Source organism: Diabrotica virgifera, chromosome 3, assembly GCF_917563875.1.
Source record: "Diabrotica virgifera virgifera chromosome 3, PGI_DIABVI_V3a".
Lineage (NCBI taxonomy): Eukaryota > Metazoa > Arthropoda > Insecta > Coleoptera > Chrysomelidae > Diabrotica > Diabrotica virgifera.
Window position 1 is genome coordinate 60,950,535 of NC_065445.1, and position 24,227 is coordinate 60,974,761.

Here is a 24,227-nt window from a genome sequence, read left to right on the forward strand (position 1 = left end):
GACTCGAACAAAGAAAGATATGTTATTTTGGAAGAGGCTAAATTCATTTCCTTCGAAACAGATCTTATTGCAAAGCAAGCTGAGGATAGTTTCTTGCTTAACACATCGATATGAAGGGACCATTTAAGGTTGCTATCTAAAAAAATACCAAGAAACTTTACAGAATCAACGATACTGATCTGGTTATTATGAAGAGGTAAGGGTTGACGAGTTCCTTTATAGGATAATGCTACTGTTTTATCTACGTTAAAAGAGAGTAAATTAGAATCGGAGCAGGATTTTATTTTGAGTACATCAGAAGTTATAGTAGCATGAAGAGTTGCGATATTTGAGTTTTTTTTTTATGGCATAGACTTGGGTGTCATTTAGCCAGTCACAACTTTTTTGTTCTCTGTTCATACATAAGGAAGGCAATGAGGTCCTTAGAGTTCCATAGCAAACTCTTCTACAGCTCTCTACTCAGTTCAAAAGCTGGCCGCTATGGACTGTCCAAGTTGCTCACCACATTTTCCATTATGTATCTTCTTCTTCTTCTTTTTTCATATGTACATAATATACCAAATTATCAGGATTAATAAGTTTAGAGATTAATTTTAGTTTCACAGATAAATTTCATTAAACAATCATATATGTTCTTGCTGTTCAGAGACAATAGATAGGATACATTGAAAGGTGGAAAAACATTACATTGTATTAAATCTTGGATTAAATTATATGTGCATGGAATATATTTTTCGCACTCAAAGAAAGTATGATTTAAGTCACCAACCTTCTGACATTCTGTACAAAGATTTGAATCAAAAACTTTAATTCTTGCTAGATGTAGAGGGAAACATGCATGTCCAAACTTCATTCTAATTAATGTTGTTATATATCTTCGAGGTACTACATAATTTTTAAACCAATATATATTTGGAACAGAAGGTTGAATCAGTGAATACTGAGATTTGGATTGTTTACAAAGATCTCGCCATGATTGACTCCACTGATTTTTAACTCGATGCTTAATAGTGTTAACTAAGTCAGATATGCAAAACTTACGATTATGTGAATTACCATATTCAATAGCTTTTTTAGCCAAACTATCAACATATTCATTATGCGTTAGTCCTATATGAGCCTTAACCCATAGAAAGTTCACTCTTCTTTTATTTTTATGAATTTCAAAAAGGATTTTCTTAATTAGTAGGATATAAATATTTGAATTGTTATTGGGAAAATCTATAGTTTGAATAGCAAGAAGAACAGAGAGTGATATTTGAGTTGTTCCAAGTGATACTGGTATCGTCAGCAAAAAGAAAAACTTTTCCATCGTTTTTTACACTAGTGATGTCATTAATAAAAATAAGGAAAAGTAGAGGACCTAATACTGAAACTTGTGGTACCCCACGTACAACATTTTTGAGACTAGAGTCTGTATCATTTGCTCTAACCAGTTGTTTCCTATTATCCAAGTAAGATTGAAACCAGTTCAAAGAAATACCTCGAATTCCATAGAAATCTAGTTTTTTTATCAAACAAAATGTCGTGATTTACACAATCAAAAGCTTTGGCATAATCACAAAAAACAGTGGCAGTGTGCAGATTATTGTTTAATGCTTGATAAACCTCATGTAGTACAGAAAACATGGCATCGGTGGTACATTTATTATTTAAAAAGCCAAACTGATTTTGTGATAAAATGTTGTTATCAACGAGAAATGACAGAAGTCGGACTTTTATGAGTCTCTCAATAATTTTGAAGAGTACCGGTAGTAATACAATAGGTCTGCAGACATTCGAGTTTTCACCACCCTTATGAAAAGGAATAACGATGGCCGTCTTTAGGCCCTCTGGAAATTTACCTTTCTCAAAAGAATCATTAATTAGAGAGATGAGGACTTCCAACACATTGTCTGGGAGATTTGAGAAAATTTTTATGGATAGTCCATCGGTACTACAGGAAGATTTGCTTTTGATGCTATTGATTGTTTGGATCAGTTCCTATTTATCAACCGGTCTTATAAAGAATGAATTCGAAATTTTCTTGAATTATTGATGTAGGAAATGGGATCTTGTTGTGACACAATAGTTGATGTTATATTTTTACTCACATTAACAAAGTATTCATTTAGATTTTCTGGGTCTGGAAGGAAAAATTTTTGAGCTGTGTGAGTTTTATTTCGAAGATCGTTTATTATGGATTAAGTTTCTTTTGCAACACTTTTAGAGCTTCTGAGACGATTTTGATAGTACAATTTTTTAGCTGATTTTATAAGCTTTAAATAGATTGCCCTGTACTTGGTGATATATTCAGTAACAGAGACGTTGCTAGTAAATTTCTTGATGTACAGTAGTGAACGCATATTTTTGGCTGATATGCGGACCCCTTTGGTAATCCAGGGTTTGCGATGTGTTGCGAAAATTTAAAGGTTATTTCTAAACGGTTATATTTCCAGGCCAATTTCAGTTGGTTTTTTTTTGTCGAAACTTGGATGTTTTTAAAACGACAACGTATATGGCAAGATGACAATATCAAAATCATCAGAAAGAATAACGGAAACACTGGTAAACACTTTATTGTGTGCCAGAAAGAGTAGTGGATTCGTTGAACATGTTGGAGTGTTATTTTTCACCAAATCGAAAAGTGAAAATTATCATAAGTCGATGGATAAGGAGTAGGTATTTTAAAAATGGGTCTGCATAACGGTTTTTGCTAATATAAAGCATACAAAGAAATTGATATAAGATGATTGGGCAAAACATATGACGAAGAGAAAACACTAGTTATATAATCTAGCAGACAATTCAGATGACAAGGCCTGCTCCAATGAGGAGAAAAACTCATTTTCATTTTTAACACATTATAAGAAAATTAAAGGAAAAGCAGGTGTTCTGCCTTTTATTTAAGGGTGTTCACTTAAATTTCCTATTGGGCGTCAAACCCTTGTGACGACCTGTTGAATTTTGTGAAAGTACATTTGAATGTACTTTCAAAATTTTGGGTGTAGGTTGCTGGTTCTGTTTGTCTCTTGTGAGGATAAAATTATAGACTGCACTAACTTTTCTTTACGGTGTTGATTATTGTTAAGATATTGATGATGATTAAGAAATAAAAAAGAGTAAATTTTTTACCACAAAGATCCTCCATAATGTTGACTCAATATTACTACAGAGTTTTGTTAACTATAGTATGGTATAACAAGACCAAAACCCAGACATCCAAAGTGAAAGTAATTCTTCAACACCAAGTTGTTCTATATTTGGGGGATTTGGGGGGAGGTGGAGGGGAGAAATCGGCAAATTAGTAGATTTTTACGTTTCTCATCAATATTTCTAAACCTAAGCGGTTTAGCGTGAACAATAGTCTATACAAAAATGTTCTACATTAAATTTGAAACGAAAATTTTACTATTGGAAATATATTCATGCGATATTGTCCATAGAAAGTTCAGATTAGGTTTCTACGTACCAGAGATTTATATGGCCTAGGACTGTAGAATAGTGTCGAAGCCTCTTGGTGAGGTTGACGTTCCTTCAAGGGATTATCAGTAACATACTACCGGCCAATGAAATATCATTTTATATAATTAGAAAACAAAATCCTGCTAAAAAAATTATTTTCTTTCGTAATAATGGTATAATTTTACAAACGCGGTAAAAAATATGGAAAACCTCAAGTTTACATTCTCCGTAACTCCGGAACCGTTGATTTTAGAACAATTATGTATAGGATCTTTTTCGTTTTAAATTTAATGTAGAATATTTTTGTATAAAATATTTTTCACGCTAAATCTCTTAGGTTTAGAAATGTTGACGAATAATCTAAAAAACTACTAATTTACCGAATTTCCCCTCCCCTCCACCTCAAACCCGACGCACAAAATAGTGTAACTTTTTACTGGACAATATGTGGACCATACAGAACAATTTGGTGTTAGAGGAAAACTTTAATTTGGGATGACGAGGTTAGCCTTTTTGGACCAATTATAATATACTACCTCTGTAACTTTGGAACCGCTCATTTTAGGAGGATTATGCATAGGACCTTTTTTGTTTAAAATTAAATGTAGAATATTTTTGTATAAAACATTGTTTACGCTAAACCGCATAGTTTTACAAATATTGACGAAAAACCTAAAAAAAACTCCTAATTTACCGATTTCTCCCCCACCTACCCCCCAAACCCGACGCTCAAAATGGTGTGACTTTTTACTGAAAACTATGTGGACCATATAGAACGATTTGGTGTTGAAGGATAACTTTAACTTTGGATGTCTGGGTTGTGCCGTTTTTTTGGATCAACTGTATCATACTACTAGTCAGTTAGGACTATTTTTCGCTGCCTTGTATTGTTGACACATAAATATCGATTAATAATTTGTACGTTTTTATAATTCAATTATTTGCCATTGATGAAAATATATTTCTCTCTGTCATTTGTAATTTGATGGCAGTTTCATCTTACTTCAGTGATTTTCAATATCAAATTGGCCAAAAACAGACAATGTTAGACTTTCATTAAAAGATAAATAATTATTGATTTAAATTTTAGAAATAGAGTTTTTAGTAGAAATGAGAAAACTTTGATAGTCCAGGAACCGAAGCTTTTCACCTCGCAATTTTTAAAGAATGGATCGATTTGCTTGAAAATTTGAGAATAAGTAGTGGATAGTACAAGGATCAACATCTATATGATGCCGAAAGGCGCTTTTACCATGGGGGTGGTTGCCACCCCATCTCGAGGGTGGAAATTTTTTAGTATATTTTGGCCACAAAAGTTGATAAAATATTCATTCTAAGCAAAAAATGTTCTATACATATTTTTGAGAAAATTAATAGTTTTCGATTTATTCGCTATCGAAAGTGTTAGTTTTATACCGAAAAAATCAATGTTTTTCGATAATACTCATTTACGATTCACTCAATTTTTGCCGTAGAAAAAAATTTTTCAAACCAAGTTCTTGAGAATTAAATAACCTACAATTTCACATTTAAACATTTTTTCCTATCTCTGAACATAATCTTTCTATCCTAAATAAAATGACATTTTTTAACAAACTACAAAAATTCGTTATTCGCTTTTAATTCCAGTTTTTTTTAAACTAATCATTCTAAGCTAGTCAAACTTCTATATAATAATACCTAAATAAATAATAATGAATAAGGCCAATGACTAAAAACATCGCTAACTAACATTATTATGCTTCCAATTGAATTTCTCCTTTTTTTTCAAAAAAATATATTGATTTTATATAAAAAATATAATATAAATATAATATAATATAAATATAAATATAAAAAAAATATATTTTTTTAACTTTTTTATTTTTTATATTAAAAAGTTTGGTAAAAAAGAATTTTGTAGGTTTTTAGAAGGTCTATAAGTCTATTAATATTAAATCTTTTTAAAATCCTCAGTCTCAAAAAGAGGTAACTTTGAAAAGGTTGGTAAATGTAGTTTTTGCATGTTATTAAAAGTTTTAATTGTCAATAGCTCACCCAATTTTTGTCCTAGAAAAAAATTTTGCAAACCTGGTTCTTGGGAATTAAATAGGCTACAATTTCATATTGAAACATTTTTTCGTATCTCTGATGCTAATCTTTCTGTTTTTTTCCAAACTACACAAATTCGTTATTCGCATTTAACTCCGTTTTTTTTTTAAGTAATCATTCTAAGCCGGTCAAACTTCTGGAACATATTAATAATACATAAGTAACGAATACCAAATAATGTACATCACCAAATTTAAATTAGGGTGGTGATTAGGAGGTTGCTTTCGATCACTATTCGCTGAAAAAATAGGGACTGACATTCTTTTCATTATAAATCACTTAATTTTTGAGCTAGAGACTTTTTTTCTTGAGATAGATATTTTTAAATACTTTAAATGAGTTTGAACAAGTTACCCTCGAAAAATGCATAGTTTTCTCGTCTTTTGACTTTGAAACTACAATATTTAGCATTTGACGAAGAAGAGCTAACATATAAAGTGTAGCTTGATTACTATTGGTCTTAAAGGGAATTTAAAAAAACGGTTTTGTTTATTTTTTTAAAAGCTACATTTTTGTTAAGTAAAGTTGTTTTGATAAAACGAAAACTTTTGGAGTTACAGTAGAACGTCGATAATCCGGACGTCAAAAATCGGGACCGTCAATAATCCGGATTTGTATCTAGCAAAAATATCTGATTCTTTTAAAATAAATTAAGACCTTAGCTGCGAAAAACGAACCTCTATCGCAGTTCCAAAATATTTTACACATTTTTTAAAAGCCCAAAATAGTGTCTGATGTTTTTACTGTAGACATACTGCTATTATAAATTAATTACAATACAGTGTTTAAACATAAAAAAATGTGTTGATTAATTTCACCTCTAGACACTTTACTGTAAAAGAGAAACATAAAATTTTAAAACGTTTGTTGTACTTTAATGTGTATACTGGCCTTTTTTAAGGTAATTTCGATAATCCGGAAAATTTGATAATCCGGATGGGGTCCGGTCCCAATTAATCCGGATTATTGACGTTCTACTATTAGCAGAAAACTTATTAAAAAAATTGATTTTTTCGATATAAAACTAACACTTTCGATAGCGAATAAATCGAAAACTATTAATTTTATCAAAAAACTGTACAGAACGTTTTTTGCTTAGAATGAATGTTCTTAGCAACTTTTGCGGTAAAAATATAATAAAAACTTTCCACCCCCGAGATGGGGTGGCAACCTCCCCCATGGTAAAAGCGCCTTTCGGCATCATATAGATTTTAATCCTTGGACTATCCACTACTTATTCTCAAATTGTCAAGCAAATCGATCCATTCTGTAAAAATTGCGAGGTTTTGTCCTATTTTAAGCTTCATTACTTGGACTATGAGGCTAGATTTACAGATAGATAGATAATCTCTATTAAGCCGGGATCCAATGGAGTGTGGTATGGCACGATTCACCAGTTTACGTCGACAAAGATAAATAGAAAATATACAATAGTGAAAAGAATAGAGGGAACGGTTTACACCCCACGTTACTGTAAAATTAATAAATTTTATTTTGGTAAAATCGGTGGGATCATGCGTGTCCTGTCGAGTATTGTTGGCGGTAAATTTTAGTAAACTGGTTAATTCATACAATGATAAAAATTCCAAAACAACGTCGTTAGAATACAGTTAGAATTATTATGGCACTGACCATACCAACTGAGTTGGGAGGGTATGTTTCAGCTTTTGACTTCCTTTGAACCTTGCTCATTTACCGACAAACGATGGAGCACTTCGCGCCGATCCAGATCGGTCATAAATAAAGGGTTCAATCAACCATGAATCACAAATTTTGAGGGAAATAACGCCATTTCAAGTTGTTTTGATTCTTATCTTTAGTTTGGATCTTTTTCTATTACATATTTTCTATTTTGCAAGGCATTCCACGACAAGTTTTGTTGGATCCCAGCTATATACAAGGTGTCCAGAAATTCTACCCTAGGGATGGCGGTTTTTGACAAAACACCGGTTTTCGGTTATACCGGTTTTTTTACTTACGGTTTAACCTGGCGGTTATAACCGGCCAAATTTTTTACTCCAATGGGTTACAAAGTTACATATACAATATATTTTAGTTTGCGATACTCCATTCGACTCGATACCAATATGATCAAAATTAGTACTATCGAAAGAACATGTATTACTTTTAACACGTTTGTATATTTGTAGAATAGGTACATTTTAACTCATTTAATATTTCCTGTATGAGTGTATCGTTTTGAAAACGTAGCGAAATTCTTGGAGATTCGTATTCGTAATCAGTAATTCGATATTCATAGTCAGAGCATTATTTTTGGTAATCAGAAAAAGCCATTCATCCACTTTCAATGTCAAGAGTTAAGTGTGAAAAATAGATGATGTTTGCGTCTAATTCAACCAGATCACTTCTTATGTAAACATTATGATTACAAATACCTTTTCAAGGAAATATAATAATAAAACTTAATAATTGTTTCTGGCTGGTGTAAGAGTGCACTTTCAGTTTGCTTCTGTATTTTATAAAATAGAATAAAATTTGAATTATGGTTTTGTTTGGAATAATTACTTGAGAATAATAATTATGATTAGGATCCAAAATAATACCTAACCTAATCCTAATCACCGTAAAAACCTAATAACCGGTTTTTACTTTAAAAAGAAAAAGCCGGTTATAACCGGGACAAAAAAACAACCGTTAAAACCGGTTATTGCGAAGTAAAAAAGCCGGTTTTAGGTTTAAACCGGTAGGTTTTTCCCATTACTACCACAAACGAAGGCAGGAGATTCCCCAGATTATTTCATTCATAGGAGATTCTGACCAATAGAAAGCTACGGAAACCTAAATTAAACTGATTATTTCATTCATAGGAGATTCTGACCAATAGAAAGCTACAAAAATCTGAATTAAATCGATAATTCTTGATAATCTCCCGTCGTTAAGTATATTACGTCAGATGCCCTTCGTTGCTACGAAAAAATACATTCAGTGACATTAATGACAATTAATGTTTTAAAAATTATAAAAGTGATGACTTTCAATCGTCAAATATTTATAAAAGCTGTGTGTTTAATGATACTTACATAAATAAATTACAATAAAATTTTGGTTTTGAACAGTTTTATTCATGAAATAATCACAAAAAAATTGCACTCGACCTCTGAAATTAATATAGAATTTTTGCTCTCGTGACACTTTGACATAATTTCACTCGCCTTCGGCTCGTGAAATTAAAACTGTCAAAGTGTCACTCGGGAAAAATTCAATAATTTCAGAGCTCTTGTGCAATTACTACTGATTATTTTTTGATGATTTTAACTTCCAATCGTATAGTAAGATATTTGATCACGTGTTGAATTCTGTCCAATCAGATTAAAATTATACTGATTATTTCATTCATAGGAGATTCTGACCAATAGAAAGCTACAGAAATCTGAATTAAATCGATAATTTTTGATAATTGCCCGTCGTTAAGTATATTACGTCAGATGCCCTTCGTTGCTACGAAAAAATACATTCAGTGACATTAATGACAATTAATGTACTCTGGGCTAATTAGCAAAATACAAGGAATAGCTATTTGTATAACAAGGGAGGAAAGTGTAACTTTTCCTCCCGAGAATGAAGTTTACTGCCCGACGCGTAGCGGAGGGCAGTAATCATTCAAGGGAGGAAAAGGCACTTTACTCCCATGTTATACATATGGTTTTTCCACCTTCCTCAAATAACAAGTTATTTTTTCATTTTTACTTAATTTATTTATGTAACTAACCAACAAAATTTATTAGAACTACAAAAACAAGTAGGTACAATATAACTGTCAACTGTCAAATATAAGTCAAATTATTAATGTAAACATTGTTAAATCAAAATAACAATTTACTGTTTTTTACCATTCTGCAAAATACAGGATGTTTTATAAATAAACGTTAAAATGTGTAGATACTTCGTAATAGAATATAGATATTATACAGGGCGTCAATAAGTTATATTTCATGAATGAAATACCATGACGTCACTTTTACTTTTCCTCCCTAGGGAGGAAAAATATTTTCCTCCCTAGGGAGGAAAAGTACAACTTTGCTCCCTACATTCAGGTCCGGAAAAGTATACTTTCGGTAGAGGTAGGTGGAAAAAGTTATTTACCAGCAATTTTATTGCTGAAATCGAATCTTATTATTGTATGTATTAATAATATAGGTATGCAAAGTCCGCCGATAGTGTGCTACTTTTTTTTTATAAACAAAATGGCGCCCGAAAATCGTGTTTTTTTCAATTTTTGCTCTATAAATCCAAAGATTTTAACTTTACACCAAAAACACCCAAATAAAAATTGACCGCAATTAAATTCTGCACAGAGACGTGTCTTTCCCGATTCAGTTCGACGAAGAGTTTCCCCGGAAAAAGCGGGTTTTTCCAACAAAATCTTTAATTTTCAACTGAAATTTTAGATAAGTAATTGTCAATCAATATTTAAATAACTTGGTACTATAAAAGCCCTTTTCATATAGATTATAATTCCAGAAGCCCATGGAAATTGAGTAAACAGTTTAGCAGCAATTGAATTGTTAATTAAAAATTTACGGTCGCTATAATAACGACAATAATTACGATGCATAAGAATAACTATGATTTTTTCATAAAAAGACACTATACCTATCTAAGGTACTTTACTGAATTAAAATTGGACTATTTAAGAGGCCTCAGGAATATTTTAAAATTATAAACAATTTTTTGGCTTAAAAACAAATAGAATATCTCAGTAAATATTAAACTAAATTAAATTGTGAATACGGAATTCGAAAGACAGCGGCAGGACGCTTCTTTTAAAAGAAAAAACGTTTAATTATGACAAGTGGTTCCTGAGATACAACTAGTCAAAGTTGACTGGAATTTACGGCAAAGATATAAACAATAGGATCATAATTTTTAAACCATCACCTTTATATTTTTATCCTCTTTCTCCGCACCAATTTTCATATCTTTAAAATACCCATAACATATATTATTATAATAAAAACTATTAGTATAAGAGCTGTGAGACATTTTTGAGTAGGTATTTTAGGCAACCTGAAAATTTTTCAGGTGACTCTTCTATGATAGCCTAATACAAAAATGCCGGTCTGGCTGGAGGGTAGCGGTTATTTTCCCCAAAAATCCCCCCCAAAGTTAAAAAAGGGTAAAAATTGTTATTACAAAAAATATCATTGACATGACTTGAAAGTAAATTTAAATATTCAAATATAAAGAAAATAAACAGGCCAGGCGATTTGAGGGCGATTTTAACTCTGAAAGATACTTGCATGGGCGCCCCAAGATTATATTCAGGGGGTGCATCTGAACTTCAGAAGATTTCATCTGAATCTCTACATACTATTAACGAGTATAAAATATACAACTATACATGCGTAGCTATGTATATTCCTTCAGGACAGGCAGGTGCAATTGTTATTTTGACAGGGTATTTTTTAATTTTAAAAATAAATATTCTACAAAAGACAGGTTTTTTTTGGTGAAATTTTCCAATTGCCATGTGATCAAACAAATTACGAGTGCATATACATGAAAACCGCTATAAGTAAGCAGCAGTGTGAGAAAGAGCGTATACCGATAGCTATTTGAGTCCTCTGTTGTAGTTGAGTGTGTCCGTTCGCTCGAGAAAATCACGTGACCTGGCGATATCCATGTTGTTGTGCCTTGAAACGTTAGAGTAATTATTATATATATTATAGTTTTTAAGTGATTTTTCTTAATTAAAGGAAAATAATACGTACTATACAATAGATTTTGAAAATATGATAGAAAAAGACAAATTTATGATTATAAATGTATAGGTAGAAAATATAAAACTATAAACTAATTTAATTCGGTGTCCGAATCTTCTACTTCTTCTTCAAACTCCTCATCTGAGCTTAAATGTTCATTCTGATCTTCTTCGTCGACTCCCCTCAAGACTCAGATTCCTCTTCTACATGATCTGTAAATAGTTGTAATATGTATTTCGAATTAATTAAAAATTAATCAGTGATTAATTAATTGAGTTGCTACGTATTCTCTGTCCTTTTATACGGAGTCGAAGCCTGGACAATCACGGGCGCATCTGAAGAAAGACTTACCATTGTTGAGATGTGGTGTTATCGAATAATGTAAAAAATATCATGGACACAACACTTTAACAAACACGGAAATATTAAGAAAGATGAAAAAGGCAAAAGAAATACTCAACACTATGAAGGAAAGAAAAATGAGCTAAAATAAATATTTATTCTCTTCTCCTTCGTCAGACTCCCCTCGAGACTCAGATTCTTCTACCTGATCTGTAAATAGTTGTAATATATATTTAGAATTAATGAAAAATTACCAATGCTTAATACTCCTTCCTTATATAACCAATCACATCAGGTTTTTTATTTCTTAGTGTAGGTATGACCAAAGTAGCTCATGTTTCTTTCCTTCATAGTGTTGAGTATATCTTTTGCCTTTTCATCTTTATTAATGTTTTTGTGTTTGTTACGTGTGTCCATGATATATTTAATATTATTCGATAACTCCACATATCAACAACGGTAAGTCTTTCTTCAGATGCGCCCGTGATTGTCCAGGCTTCGACTCCGTATAAAAGGACGGAGAATACGTAGTAACTCAACTAGTTAATCACTAATTAATTTTTAATTAATTCTAAATACATATTACAACTATTTACACATCATGTAGAAGAGGAATCTGAGTCTCGAGGGGAGTCTGGCGAGGAAGAAGAGAATGAATATTTTTGAGCTCAGCTGAGGAGTTTGAAGAAGAAGTACAAGATTCGGACACAGAATTAATTTAGTTTATAGTTTTATACTTTTCTACCTATATATTTATAATAATAAATTTGTCTTTTTCTATCATATTTGCAAAATCTATTGTATAGTACGTATTATTTTTATTTAATTAAGAAAAAGTTACTTAAAAAACTATAATATATTATAATAAACACTCTAACGTTTCGAGGAACAACAACATGGATATCGCCAGGTCACGTGATTTTTCTCGAGCGAACGGACTCATTCAGCTACAACAGAGGACGCAAACAGCTATAGGTATACGCTCTTGCTCACACTGCTGCTTACCTATGGCGCTTTTCATTTATATGCACGCGTAATTTGTTTGATCACCTGGCAGTTGGAAAATTTAACCAAAAAGAGCTGTCTTTTTTAGAATGTTTATTTTTAATATTAAAATATACCCTGTCAAAATAACAATTGCACCTCCCTGTCCGGAAGGAATGTACATAGTTATGCATGTATAGTTGTGTATTTTATACTCGTTAATAGTATGTACAGATTCAGATGAAATCTTCTAAAGTTCAGATGCATCCCCTGAAAATAATCCTGGGGCGCCCATGCAAGTATCTTGCAGAGTTAAAATCGCCCTCAAATCGCCTGGCCTGTTTATTTTCTTTATATTTGAATATTTAAATTTACTTTAAAGTCACGTCAATGATATTTTTTGTAATAACAATTTGTACCCTTTTCTTTAAATTTGGGGGGATTTTTGGGGAAAATAACCGCTGTCCTCCAGCCAGACCGGCATTTTTGTATTAGGCTATCATGAAAGAGACACCTGAAAAATTTTCAGGTTGCCTAAAATACCTACTCAAAAATGTCTCACAGCTCTTGGGCCATATCGATAATACGTGTGAAAATTGCCAAAAATAGCAAAATTCCAATCAAAAATTAGGTTGGCGAAAATGTAACCCTCAAAGTTCAAAATCGATATACGTTAAAAAAATGCATTTTCTCGGTTTCCCATGGAGCAATTTCCTTCATTCTTTTTTTGTTCCCTAATAACTCGAGTAGGGCCATCGAACTAACGCATTATTAAATGTCAAACTTGCTTTTGTTTTGTTATAATAGATTAATTTATTTATAAGAACAGAAAACTACATATTTTTTCCACTTGTAGGCTTTTTTTTAGATAAACTTACTACAAGTGTACCTTTTAAAGTTAAAAACATAAATATTCTCATTTGAAAGCTGTGTAATTAATTAAACAATTTTTATTTAAACAAATTAAAATTTTGTGTTATAATAAATAAATTAATTTATTATAACAAAACAAAAGCAAGTTTGACATTTAATAATGCGTTAGTTCGGTGGCTCTACTAGAATTACTTGGGAACAAAAAAAGAATGAAGGAAATTGCTCCATGAGAAGCCAAGAAAATGCATTTTTTTAACGTATACCGATTTTGAACTTTGAGGGTTACATTTTCTCCAACCTAATCTTTTTTGATTGGAATTTTGCCATTTTTGACAATTTTCACACGTATTATCGATAGTTTTTATTATAATAATATATGTTATGAGTATTTTAAGGATATGAAAATTGGTATGGAGAAAGAGGACAAAAATAAAAAGGTGATGGTTTGAAAATTATGATCCTATTGTTTATATCTTTGCCGTAAATTCTGGTCAACTTTGACCGGTTGTATCTCAGGGACTACTCATCATAATTAAACGTTTTTCTTTTAAAAGAAGCGTCCTGCCGCTGTTTTTCGAATAACGTTTTTATAATTTAATTTAGTTTAATATTTCCCGAGATATTCTATTTGTTTATAAGCCAAAAAATTATTTATAATTTTAAAATATTCCTGAGGCCGCTTAAATAGTCCAATTTCAATTCTTCTGTAAAGTACATTAGATAGGTATAGTGCCTTTTTATGAAAAAATTATAGTTATTCTTATGCATCATAATTGCTGTCGTTATTATAGCGACCGTAAATTTTTAATTAACAATTCAATTGTTGCTAAACTGTTCGCTCAATTTCGATCGTCTTCTGGAATTATAATTTATACGAAAAGGGCTTTTACATTACCAAGCTGTTTAATTATTGATTAACAATTACTTATCTAAAAGTTTAGTTGAAAATTAAAGAATTTGTTGGAAATACCCGCTTTTTCCGGGGAAAGTTTTCATCGAAGTAAATCGGAAAAACACGTCTCTATGCAGAATTTAATTGCGGTAAATTTTTATTTGAGGGTTTTTGGTGTAAAGTTAAAATCTTTGCAGTTATAGAGCAAAAATTGAAAAAAAACACGATTTTCGGGCGCCATTTTGTTTATAAAAAAAGTAGCACACTATCTGCGGACTTTGCATACCTATATTATTAATATATACAATCATAAGATTCGATTCCAGCAATAATATTGCTGTTAAATAACTTTTCCCAAAAATGGCCTATTCTCCGATAATCAGCCCAGACTAATGTTTTAAAAATTATAAAAGTGATGACTTTCAATCGTCAAATATTTATAAAAACTTTGTGTTTAATTGTACTAATTTGTACTTACATAAATAAATTACAATAAAATTTTGGTTTTGAACAGTTTTATTCATGAAATACTCGCAACAAATTGCACTCGAACTCTAAAATTAATATAGAATTTTAGAGCTCTTGTGCAATTACTACTGAGAATTATCTACTGTAGAAAATTACCGATAGAATTTTTTTAAGTAGATTGTTTCTGTTTAATGGCAACCAGTTTCCTAGTTTTGACAACTGTCACATTTAAGAAAATATCCATAATATACGTATTAAAAAATAATCTTACGAATATCACACGACAGTAAGAATAAATAAAAAAATAATGCTTCATTTTTACTTAAATTTGTTGTCATTGGGAAATAGCCACTCGAGCCCTGCGGGCTCTTGTGTCTATTGCCAGACAACAAATTTTCGAAAGACTGTCGCATTATTTTCAATTTATTCTCACTCTCTTGTGATATTATACCCGATAATTTTTGATAATTTCCCGTCGTCAAGTATATTACGTCAGATGCCCTTCGTTGCTACGAAAAAATACATTCAGTGACATTAATGACAATTCATGTTTTAAAAATTATAAAAGTAATGACTCTCAACCGCCAAATATTTATAAGAACTGTGTGTTTAATTGTACTAATTTGTACTTACGTAAATAAATTACAATAAAATTTTGGTTTTGAAGAGTTTTATTCATGAAATAATCGCAACAAATTGCACTCGATCTCTAAAATTTATATAGAATTTTAGAGCTCTTGTGCAATTACAACTGATAATTTTAAGACAATTTAACCCAACTCACTTAGTCCGAAAATGCTTCCTAAGTGAGCTAGGGCTCTTTGAAGAGGGCGTCCTGTATTTAGTTTTTCTTAAATGCCTCCAGAACGGTTCTAGTTAGAAAAACGAAAATTGATACGCATATTTATCTTCCAGGGATAAATGGATTTCATCTATTGCGAATTTCTAGTACCGGTCATAGGCGTTCGTTTTGGGTCTACGGTTTTTTTATCGCATAACTTTTTTGTCTTTAACTTTTATCATTTTTGACTCTGGATTATTAAATTCTGAGATATTCTAGTACTAAAAGGTAGTCTTGCTTCAAGTCGGTAGGACACACCGTTTTCTAGATAACAATTTGAAAATATTTCATTTTTGAATTTGAAAAAAAAAATGAAACATTTTTTCAAAAAAAAACGGTGTATTTTACCAACTTAAAGCAAGAGTAACTTTTAGTACTAAAATACCTCATAATTTAATAATCTAATATCAAAAATGCTTAAAAATTAAAGATAAAGAAGTTATGCGATGAAATAACCGTTGACCTACCCAAAACGGACGCATATGGCCGGTATTAGAAATTCGCAATTAATGACATCGATTCATCTGTGAAATATAAATAAACGTAACAGTTTTCGTTTTTCTAAATAGTTTTTTTTTTTAATTGTTTTTAAATTCACAAAACGAAAAATTTTTAAATCGATTTTTCTAGAAAACGGTGTATCCTATCGACTTAACGCAAGAGTACCTTTTAGTACTAGAATACCCTACAATTTCATAATCCAGAGTAAAAATGCTTAAAAATTATATACAAAAAAATTATGCGATAAAATAACCGTTTCCCTACCCAAAACGGACGCTTATGACCGGTACTAGAAATTCGAAATGGATGGAGTCAATTTATCTCTGTATGATAAATATGCGTACTAATTTTCGTTTTTCTAAATAGAAGCGTTCTTGAGATATTTAAGAAAAACTAATTACAAGACGTCATCTTCAAATAGCTCTAGCTCGCTTAGGAAGCATTTTCGGACTAAGTGAATTGGGTTAAATTGTCTTAAAATTATCTAAGTAATCTTCTGTCTTTGTTTGTCGGTAGAGTTTCTGGACACCCTGTATATTGGTGGTCGGTTAACTATAATATGCAATAATAAAGTTAGCCAAGTGTTTGCTATTTACCTACTACAAAAAACTGCAAAAAGGCGTAAAAGATGGAATGACAACCTTCCATAGAGGTATCAATCTGCATATGAACAAGCAGAATTGCTTATAAAAAGAAAGAGGAAGAAGGAGAAGAAATCCAGAAAGATAATGTACATTTCTAGCCACCACTTTTTCGCGTAATGCTTTTTTAACAAACTTGTTTAATATTTGAATATTTTCAATTAACTTGAAATACATATACGTACTTACCACTTGAGTCAGTGCCTGTCCTTTGTAATTGGTCGGAATACCTCCCATAGCGTAATGTACTGTAGGCACAATAGGTATAGGCTCCCTTAATATATCAACACCAGCGAAATCCATCGCAGTCTGCTTTATTCCTGGTAACTGTAGTAAAATTTTCTCTTTTGGTAGATGACTTAATTGAAGGTGAATGTACTCTCCGTCGGGACCGCATCCCCTACCTTGCATGATTTCCATTGACATGGACCGCGACACGACATCTCTTGAGGCTAAGTCTTTGGCTTTTGGCGCGTATTTTTCCATAAAACGTTCGCCTTTGTTATTTAGCAAAAATCCACCTTCTCCTCTAGCTCCTTCTGTTACCAAAACACCACAGCCATAGATACCTTGAACAGATAAAGTAATTTGACAATTATGCTTTCGGCTAGGTAGAGCAAAGACTATATTATAAAAATAGAAAATAGACGGTTTCGTTTTGATTTAAGTTTGTCTATTTTCTATTTTTATTAATGCCATAGTCTGTGTTGGAGTACAAAGGACCCGTTTCGTATGGGATCGCATGTTGGAATATTTTCCTAGCGGCGCCTTTTGATATTTTCATATCTGGGTTAACAGAGAACTTGAATCGTGCCGACATTCATTTCACTATACAGTGCGTCCATAAAGTAATGCATAAATTCATTATTTCGTAAACCGACGACTTTAAAGAAAAATCCCGAAACAGGTCGATTTTTATTTTTAAATTACGGTTTTTTGGCATGTATATCATACTAGTGACGTCATCCATCTGGGCGTGATGACGGAATCTATGATTTTTTTAAATGAGAATAGGGGTGATGTGATAGCTCATTTGAAAAGGTATTTAATTTTCTATTCACTGATATAAACATTATCATAATTATTTATACAGGGTGTCCAAAAAAAATTTTAATTTAAATTAATTTACACAAAAAGATGAATGTATGTAATTTGTTTAACTCTAAATAAATTTTACTGTTGTCAGAAAACATAAAAATGTTTTATTTAAAAAATAAACATTGATTTTTGCTTAAAGGTAATGTTCAAATTTCCAAGAGGCAGGTGGGTGGCAATTTTAACATTGAATTTAAGGGAAACGCAATATTTATTTGTCAAATAAACATGTTTTTCCTGTTTTCTGACAACAGTAAAACGTATTTTGAATTAAATAAATTACATACATTGTTCTTCTTTTCTCAATTAATTTAATTAAAAAAACATTTTTAAACACCCTGTATAAATAATTATGTTAATGTTTATATTAGTGAATAGAGAATTAATACCCTTTCAAATGAGCTATCACATGACCCCTATTCTTATTCAAAAAAATCATCTATTACCCCATCACGCCCAGATGGATGACGTCACTAGTACGATATACATGCAAAAAAATTGTAATTTAAAAAGAAAAATCAACCTGTTTCGGGATTTTTCCTTAAAGTCGCTGGTTTACGAAATAATGAATTTATGCGTTACTTTATGGACGCACTGTATTATAAATTTTAACATCGAAATAAAAAACTTCTGTTGTAATTTTTATAAGAATTTTATTAAAAAATTTAATCGAAAATCCAAACGGACTGCAAAACTGAGAATGAAAATTTTCGGACTTATTAGTCCTTCTTCAGTGAACTTTGGAGTACTTGAGCTAATAACTGCAAAACCAAACAGTAGAGTTTAAATTGTAATTTATATAATATGTAAAAGTATTAAATTAGCGGACTGCAAGTCGATGAAAATAGATAACTACCCGGGAACTCTTCATCCTTACTCAAAATAGTAAAATACATCTGTATTAGACCTCTATTACCTGCCAAATTGCCAAATAATAAACCATAACCGGTTGGCGCCGTACGAGGGAGACCACCACGTAGATGAAGAAGTGGAAGTAAGCCAAGACAAAGAAGTACCTGAATTCACGTTTGAGGAATTCATTTGAGCATATGGAGCTACCTGTAGAACGAGACATGGTTTTGCCATTGAAGAAAATCAAGATCTACTCGCACTTCCAAATTACTACTTACTGAGCTATACCATTCCAAGCAGTATTACAGACGCACAAGAGTTGGCATCCGTCAGTCAAAGGAAGTTTGGACGAGTTGCAGAACTTCAATGCCAACTTCCAGCTCCCGGAGAAGCTTTGAAACTGTAAGATGCATCATGTTAACTTTTCTATCTGGTAACAAAAGACACTGCCCATAACCAGACCAACTACCAAGATGTATGGGAAATCTTACTTCAATTAAGGAAGCACGTGCTGGATTCCAACATGCAAAATTTAGTTATGCCAAAGCTAGAATCCCACCAATAGAATTGGAGGGTTGTCTGAAATATGCTGAAAGAAATTTAAGACACCGAAGCCCAGGTACTAGTCTGTTGTAATCTACGTGGTTACTGGTGCGAAGCGAATGCCGTCCCTTGACACTATTATACAACTGGGAGTAAAAGAGGGTTCAGTTGCTGATACCAGCGCATCCAGTTCGAGTCCCGACAATGGACTCTCTCTTAGGGACGAGGCAATGACTGCGTTCACCAGATGCAAACACATTCACAAATGTTTGCGCTTTGATTCTAAACTTGTTGACAGCGAACTGAACGGATGGTTGTTTAGGTTAAAATTTGACATTTTGCTTGCTTGGTTTGAACGTAACCTAAAATAAATTTTCTCAATAAATACGTTTTTGAATTTATTTTTTTTTATTAAAGGAAAAAAGAAAATTTATTTAATAGATAATAACGTAGCAGAATGTCTTCAGTAGCCTTTATTTTATATATAAAACCCTTATCAATATATTTTACAATATATACAATTTAAATTCCCGCCATATTTCAACACGTTTGCAAAGTTCAACTTAAATATGTTATGTTTGCAAAAATGGCGACCGCTTTCCAAACATGTTTGACGTTAGCAAGTCGTTCAGAACCATAAAGCGCAAACTGATTGCCAACGTTTGCATCTGGTGAACGCGCCCAATGATACGATAGCCAACTGCACGTGTTCTTACTCGGAATGGGACGTTTCATCGCCGCCGGTTCATCGCCGCCGGTTCATCGCCAGTCCATTTCGTCGCCGTCCGTTTCATCGCCTGCCGTTTCATCGCCAGTTAGTCAGTTGATTTTGTATTATGGGAGACGACACGACACGATGTTAAATTCAGTTTAAAACTTATGACAAATAAAAAGATAAAAAATCTTATTATATTAATTTACTGTTCTATTTCTACTTCCCCTAAAGATAATAAATAGTACTAAATTTGTAGTGTTAAATTTAATTTTATATTATAAAAGTTTAAAAGTCTATTAAAAGATTAAGTATGGCCAAAATTGGTCGAAAATTCGGAAATATATCAGTTAGCGATTAACTGACTGGCGATGAATCGGCCGGCGATGAACTGGCGGCATCGAAACGGCGGCGATGAACTGGCGGCGATGAAACGTCCTAGACCCGTTCTTGCTAGGCCGGTCCTGACCATGGATAGCCACTAGAGAGATCGAAAATCGAGATTACGCAAATCGGGAATATAACTTGTAATAAATGAATAATATAAATAATAATGTTTTAGTGTAAATAGTTTCAAGTATCTTCTTCTTTTGGTGCCTATTCGTTTCGAATATTGGCGATCATTCTGGCTATAATTATTTTATTAACTGATGCTTTAAATAGATTTGTTGTTGTTGTGACGAATTATTTCCTCAGGTTCTTTAACCATGATATTCTTCTTCTCCCAATTCCTCGCTTTACGAATACTTTACTTTGAAGGATTACCTTCAGTAATTTGTATTTAGTTCCGTTTCTCATTATGTGTCCGAGATATTCTTACTTTCTCCTTTTAATGGTATACATCACCTCTCTTTCTTTGTCCACTCTTCGTAATACGGTCTCGTTGGTTATCTTGTCCGTCCATGATATCCTTAGGATTCGTCTGTAAGCCATATCTCAAAGGCTTTAAGTTTTTTCTCCATTGCTTCAGTGAGTGTCCAGGATTCAACTCCGTAATACAATATTGAGAAGATATAACATCGTAGGAGCCTTATTTTTATCTCCAGATTAAGGTTGTGGCTTTTGAAGAGTTTGGCCATGTTATTGAATATACTCCTAGCCTTCTGTATTCTACATTTTATTTCTTGTGAGTGATCCCATTGTTCGTTTACTATTGTTCCAAGATAGTTATACTATTTTACTCGGTTCACTGGTGTATTATTGATAAGTAGTTGGGCGTCTCTAATTTTATTTTTGCTGATGATCATAAATTTAGTTTTTGATATATTTACTTGAAGTTCAAATTATTCACTTAGTTCATTTACTTTGTGTATTAGTTGCTGTAAACTGTTTAAACTTTCTGCAAAAATAACGGTGTCGTCTGCATAGCGGATGTGGTTTAGGAGTTGTCCATTTAGAAGTATTCCATGTTAGCAATTTTCCAAGGCTTCACTTAATATTTCCTCTGAATATAGGTTAAATAATATAGGTGAAAGTATACAAACTTGTCTAAAGCCTCGTAGAATCTGGATCGCTTCCGTTGGTTCACTTCCAAGATTCGTTCTTATTGTGGCTGGTTGGTTCCAGTATAAATTTTGTATTATACGTCGGTCTTTATCATCCATTTGGGCTTTTGTTACAACATCCATCATTTTTTAGTGTTGAACTGTATCAAATGCTTTTTGGTAGTCCACAAAGCAGGTGTAAATATCGCAAGTCATATCTCTGCATCTTTGAAATAAAACCTGTAGAATAAACAGTGCATCTCTTGTACCTACGCCTTTCATGAATCCAAACTGTGTGTCTTGTATTCTCTCTTCGCATAGCTTGTATGTTCTACGATGTATAATTTTAAGAAAAAGTTTTAATGTATGGCTCATTAGACTTATTAGCCTATATTCTCCGCACTTTTTTACTCCCTGTTTCTTTGGTAAGGTAATAAATTCTGAAACTAGCCAATATTTTGCGATATTGCCTGTGTCATAGATATTATTGAAGATTTTACATAGTATTCGTAAAGATTTATCATCAAGAAGTTTAAGAAATTCAGATTGTACTCCGTCTGGTCCTGGAGCTCTACTTTCTTTTAGTAATATTATGGCTGCTCTTAGTTCTGCCACTAGTCTAGGTCCTGTTTTCGTAGGTATTGAGGACTGGTTCTCCCTCTCATCAAAAATAAATTTCGTATGTAATTTTTCCAGGTATTATTGATACTCTTTTTGTCCACGATTATCTCTCCATTGTCATTAACAAGTTTACTGACTTATTCTTCTGTTTTTTCATTTGCCTGTAATTTCTCTTACCTTCTTATGTGTGTGGAGACCAGTGTCAAGTATAAATAAATTAAAATAAGTGTAAATAAAAACTAAATAAAATAAGTGCTGAAATTCATTATGCCCAACAAATAAACAAAGCCAACAGAATAGCAGGATATCTTAAACACACTATCTAGCGCAACATACATGTACGGATAGAAACAAAGGCCAATATTTATAGGACAGTATTTACGTCAATTATTACTTACATTGCGGAAACAAGACATGACACCACAAGGCAAGGACAAAAAGACTGATGGGAACGTATGAAATGAAAATAGTCCGAGATATCACAGGAAAGTCATTATGGGACAGACAACGTTGCACAGACCTCAGACAAAGCTTTAATATAGGAGAACATAAATGACTGGACACTCAAAAGAAAAAATACTGGTATAGCCATATAAGCAGAATGGGAGAAGGAAGACTGGTGAACATAGCACGAGACAGATCACTAAACGACCGAAGGAGCATAGGAAGGCCAAGGAAGAGAAGGAGTGACAACCTAGTTATCCGACGATGAGGCATCCGAAGATGGAACAGGCGCGAGCCTATTAAAGAAGCAGGAAGAAGAAGAAATTAATTGGCTATAATTCATTAATAAATTAGAAGAATAAAAGCATTACAATATAAAATTTTAATTCGGTTACTACAAAAAAAATAAGAAACCTCAGTCTAGAGTCTAAAATATAAAAAAAATTAAAGATTATTTTTAACCCTTAAGTCTCTCAGACGGCATCGCTTGTCGAAAGTGGGATATTTCCCTTCCTAGAAAATTTTAAAGGTCACCCGTTTATCACTTTTCAAGTTGGTTTGTGCTTTAGTAGTATTGAATTCAGCAATTTGCGGCGGGTTGTTATTCGAAAGATATTTAGGCTCAAAGTGTGATTTCCGTCTAATAGACGGGGTGTTATTGTTTGTGCCCAGTTCGTCATTACACATAATGTGCCCCAGTTCGCCAAAAAACATCAAATAAGGGAATAAAGACCCTGAGGAAACTCTTTGGAAATGGTTTGATGAGGTAGAAGACGACATAAGCGAAGTAGAATCACTTTGTGATGAAAATATTGCCACTGACTACCATTGCTACACTGTACTAACTATAGTACCTGTCAGTTTTTTTTTGTTTTAATATTTTTTAAAAACCTTTTTATTTTCATTTTTCTTGCTCTTTGTTTAACTCGATTATAAATTTTTATTAAGATTCTTTAATTTGTTTAATTTTTATCACACTTTTTTCAGGAGTAAAAAGGTACACAAACAATCCTTCCATTCTTGTTATAATGTTTTTTATTTTTATAAATAAAGAAAAACTAGATTAATTACTATATTTTTTAGATAATCAATACTTTCAGTAACTTATCGAGATATTTTTGAAGTTATACTTCTTTACGGGCGTAATGACGGTGAAATTTTATATGGGAAAACCTAGCGACCGGGCGCATGCGCATTATAACTTTGTTCTGATTGGATGTTCAAATGACATGACAAAAATTATCCAATATGGCAGCTGTGGCACGGGCACAGCTGTGGGACTGTGCATGGTTTGGTTATAATGTATGCTTGTTGCGTTTTAAAATTTGTAGGAAGAGAAACAACAAACAAAAAGTTAGTTAATGGTTATACTGCCTTTTTAAATAGTTTTCATATTATATTTTTGGACTTATTTACATAGAAGAGATGATTGTTGCATGCCAATTTGAAAGCTCATCAAACTGTGACTAGTATGGTATGAGTGCCGCAGATCTCGCTTATTCAAAGCTAAAGAATCTTTCACTGGTAAGTGTTTTATAAATAGTTGATCAAATTTTGTTATGATATTTGAACATAGCCACTTTGCACGACGCAAGTGATTGCGAAATTTATTAGTCGTTATACGGGCTCCGATACCTACCTTGAAACTACCAAAATACATAAGTAGTACCTATGTA

General features: G+C 32.3%; 1 protein-coding gene across 1 annotated transcript in view; it reads right to left on the reverse strand.

The window, feature by feature from the left end:
• Positions 1 to 24,227, reverse strand: part of LOC126882496 (succinate dehydrogenase [ubiquinone] flavoprotein subunit, mitochondrial-like) — a 229,114-nt gene that overhangs the window by 30,063 nt on the left and 174,824 nt on the right. Inside the window, exon 6 of the mRNA XM_050647461.1 lies at positions 16,990 to 17,369. Within this exon, the coding sequence (XP_050503418.1) occupies positions 16,990 to 17,369 (380 nt within the window). The remainder of the gene's footprint in view (positions 1 to 16,989; positions 17,370 to 24,227) is intronic.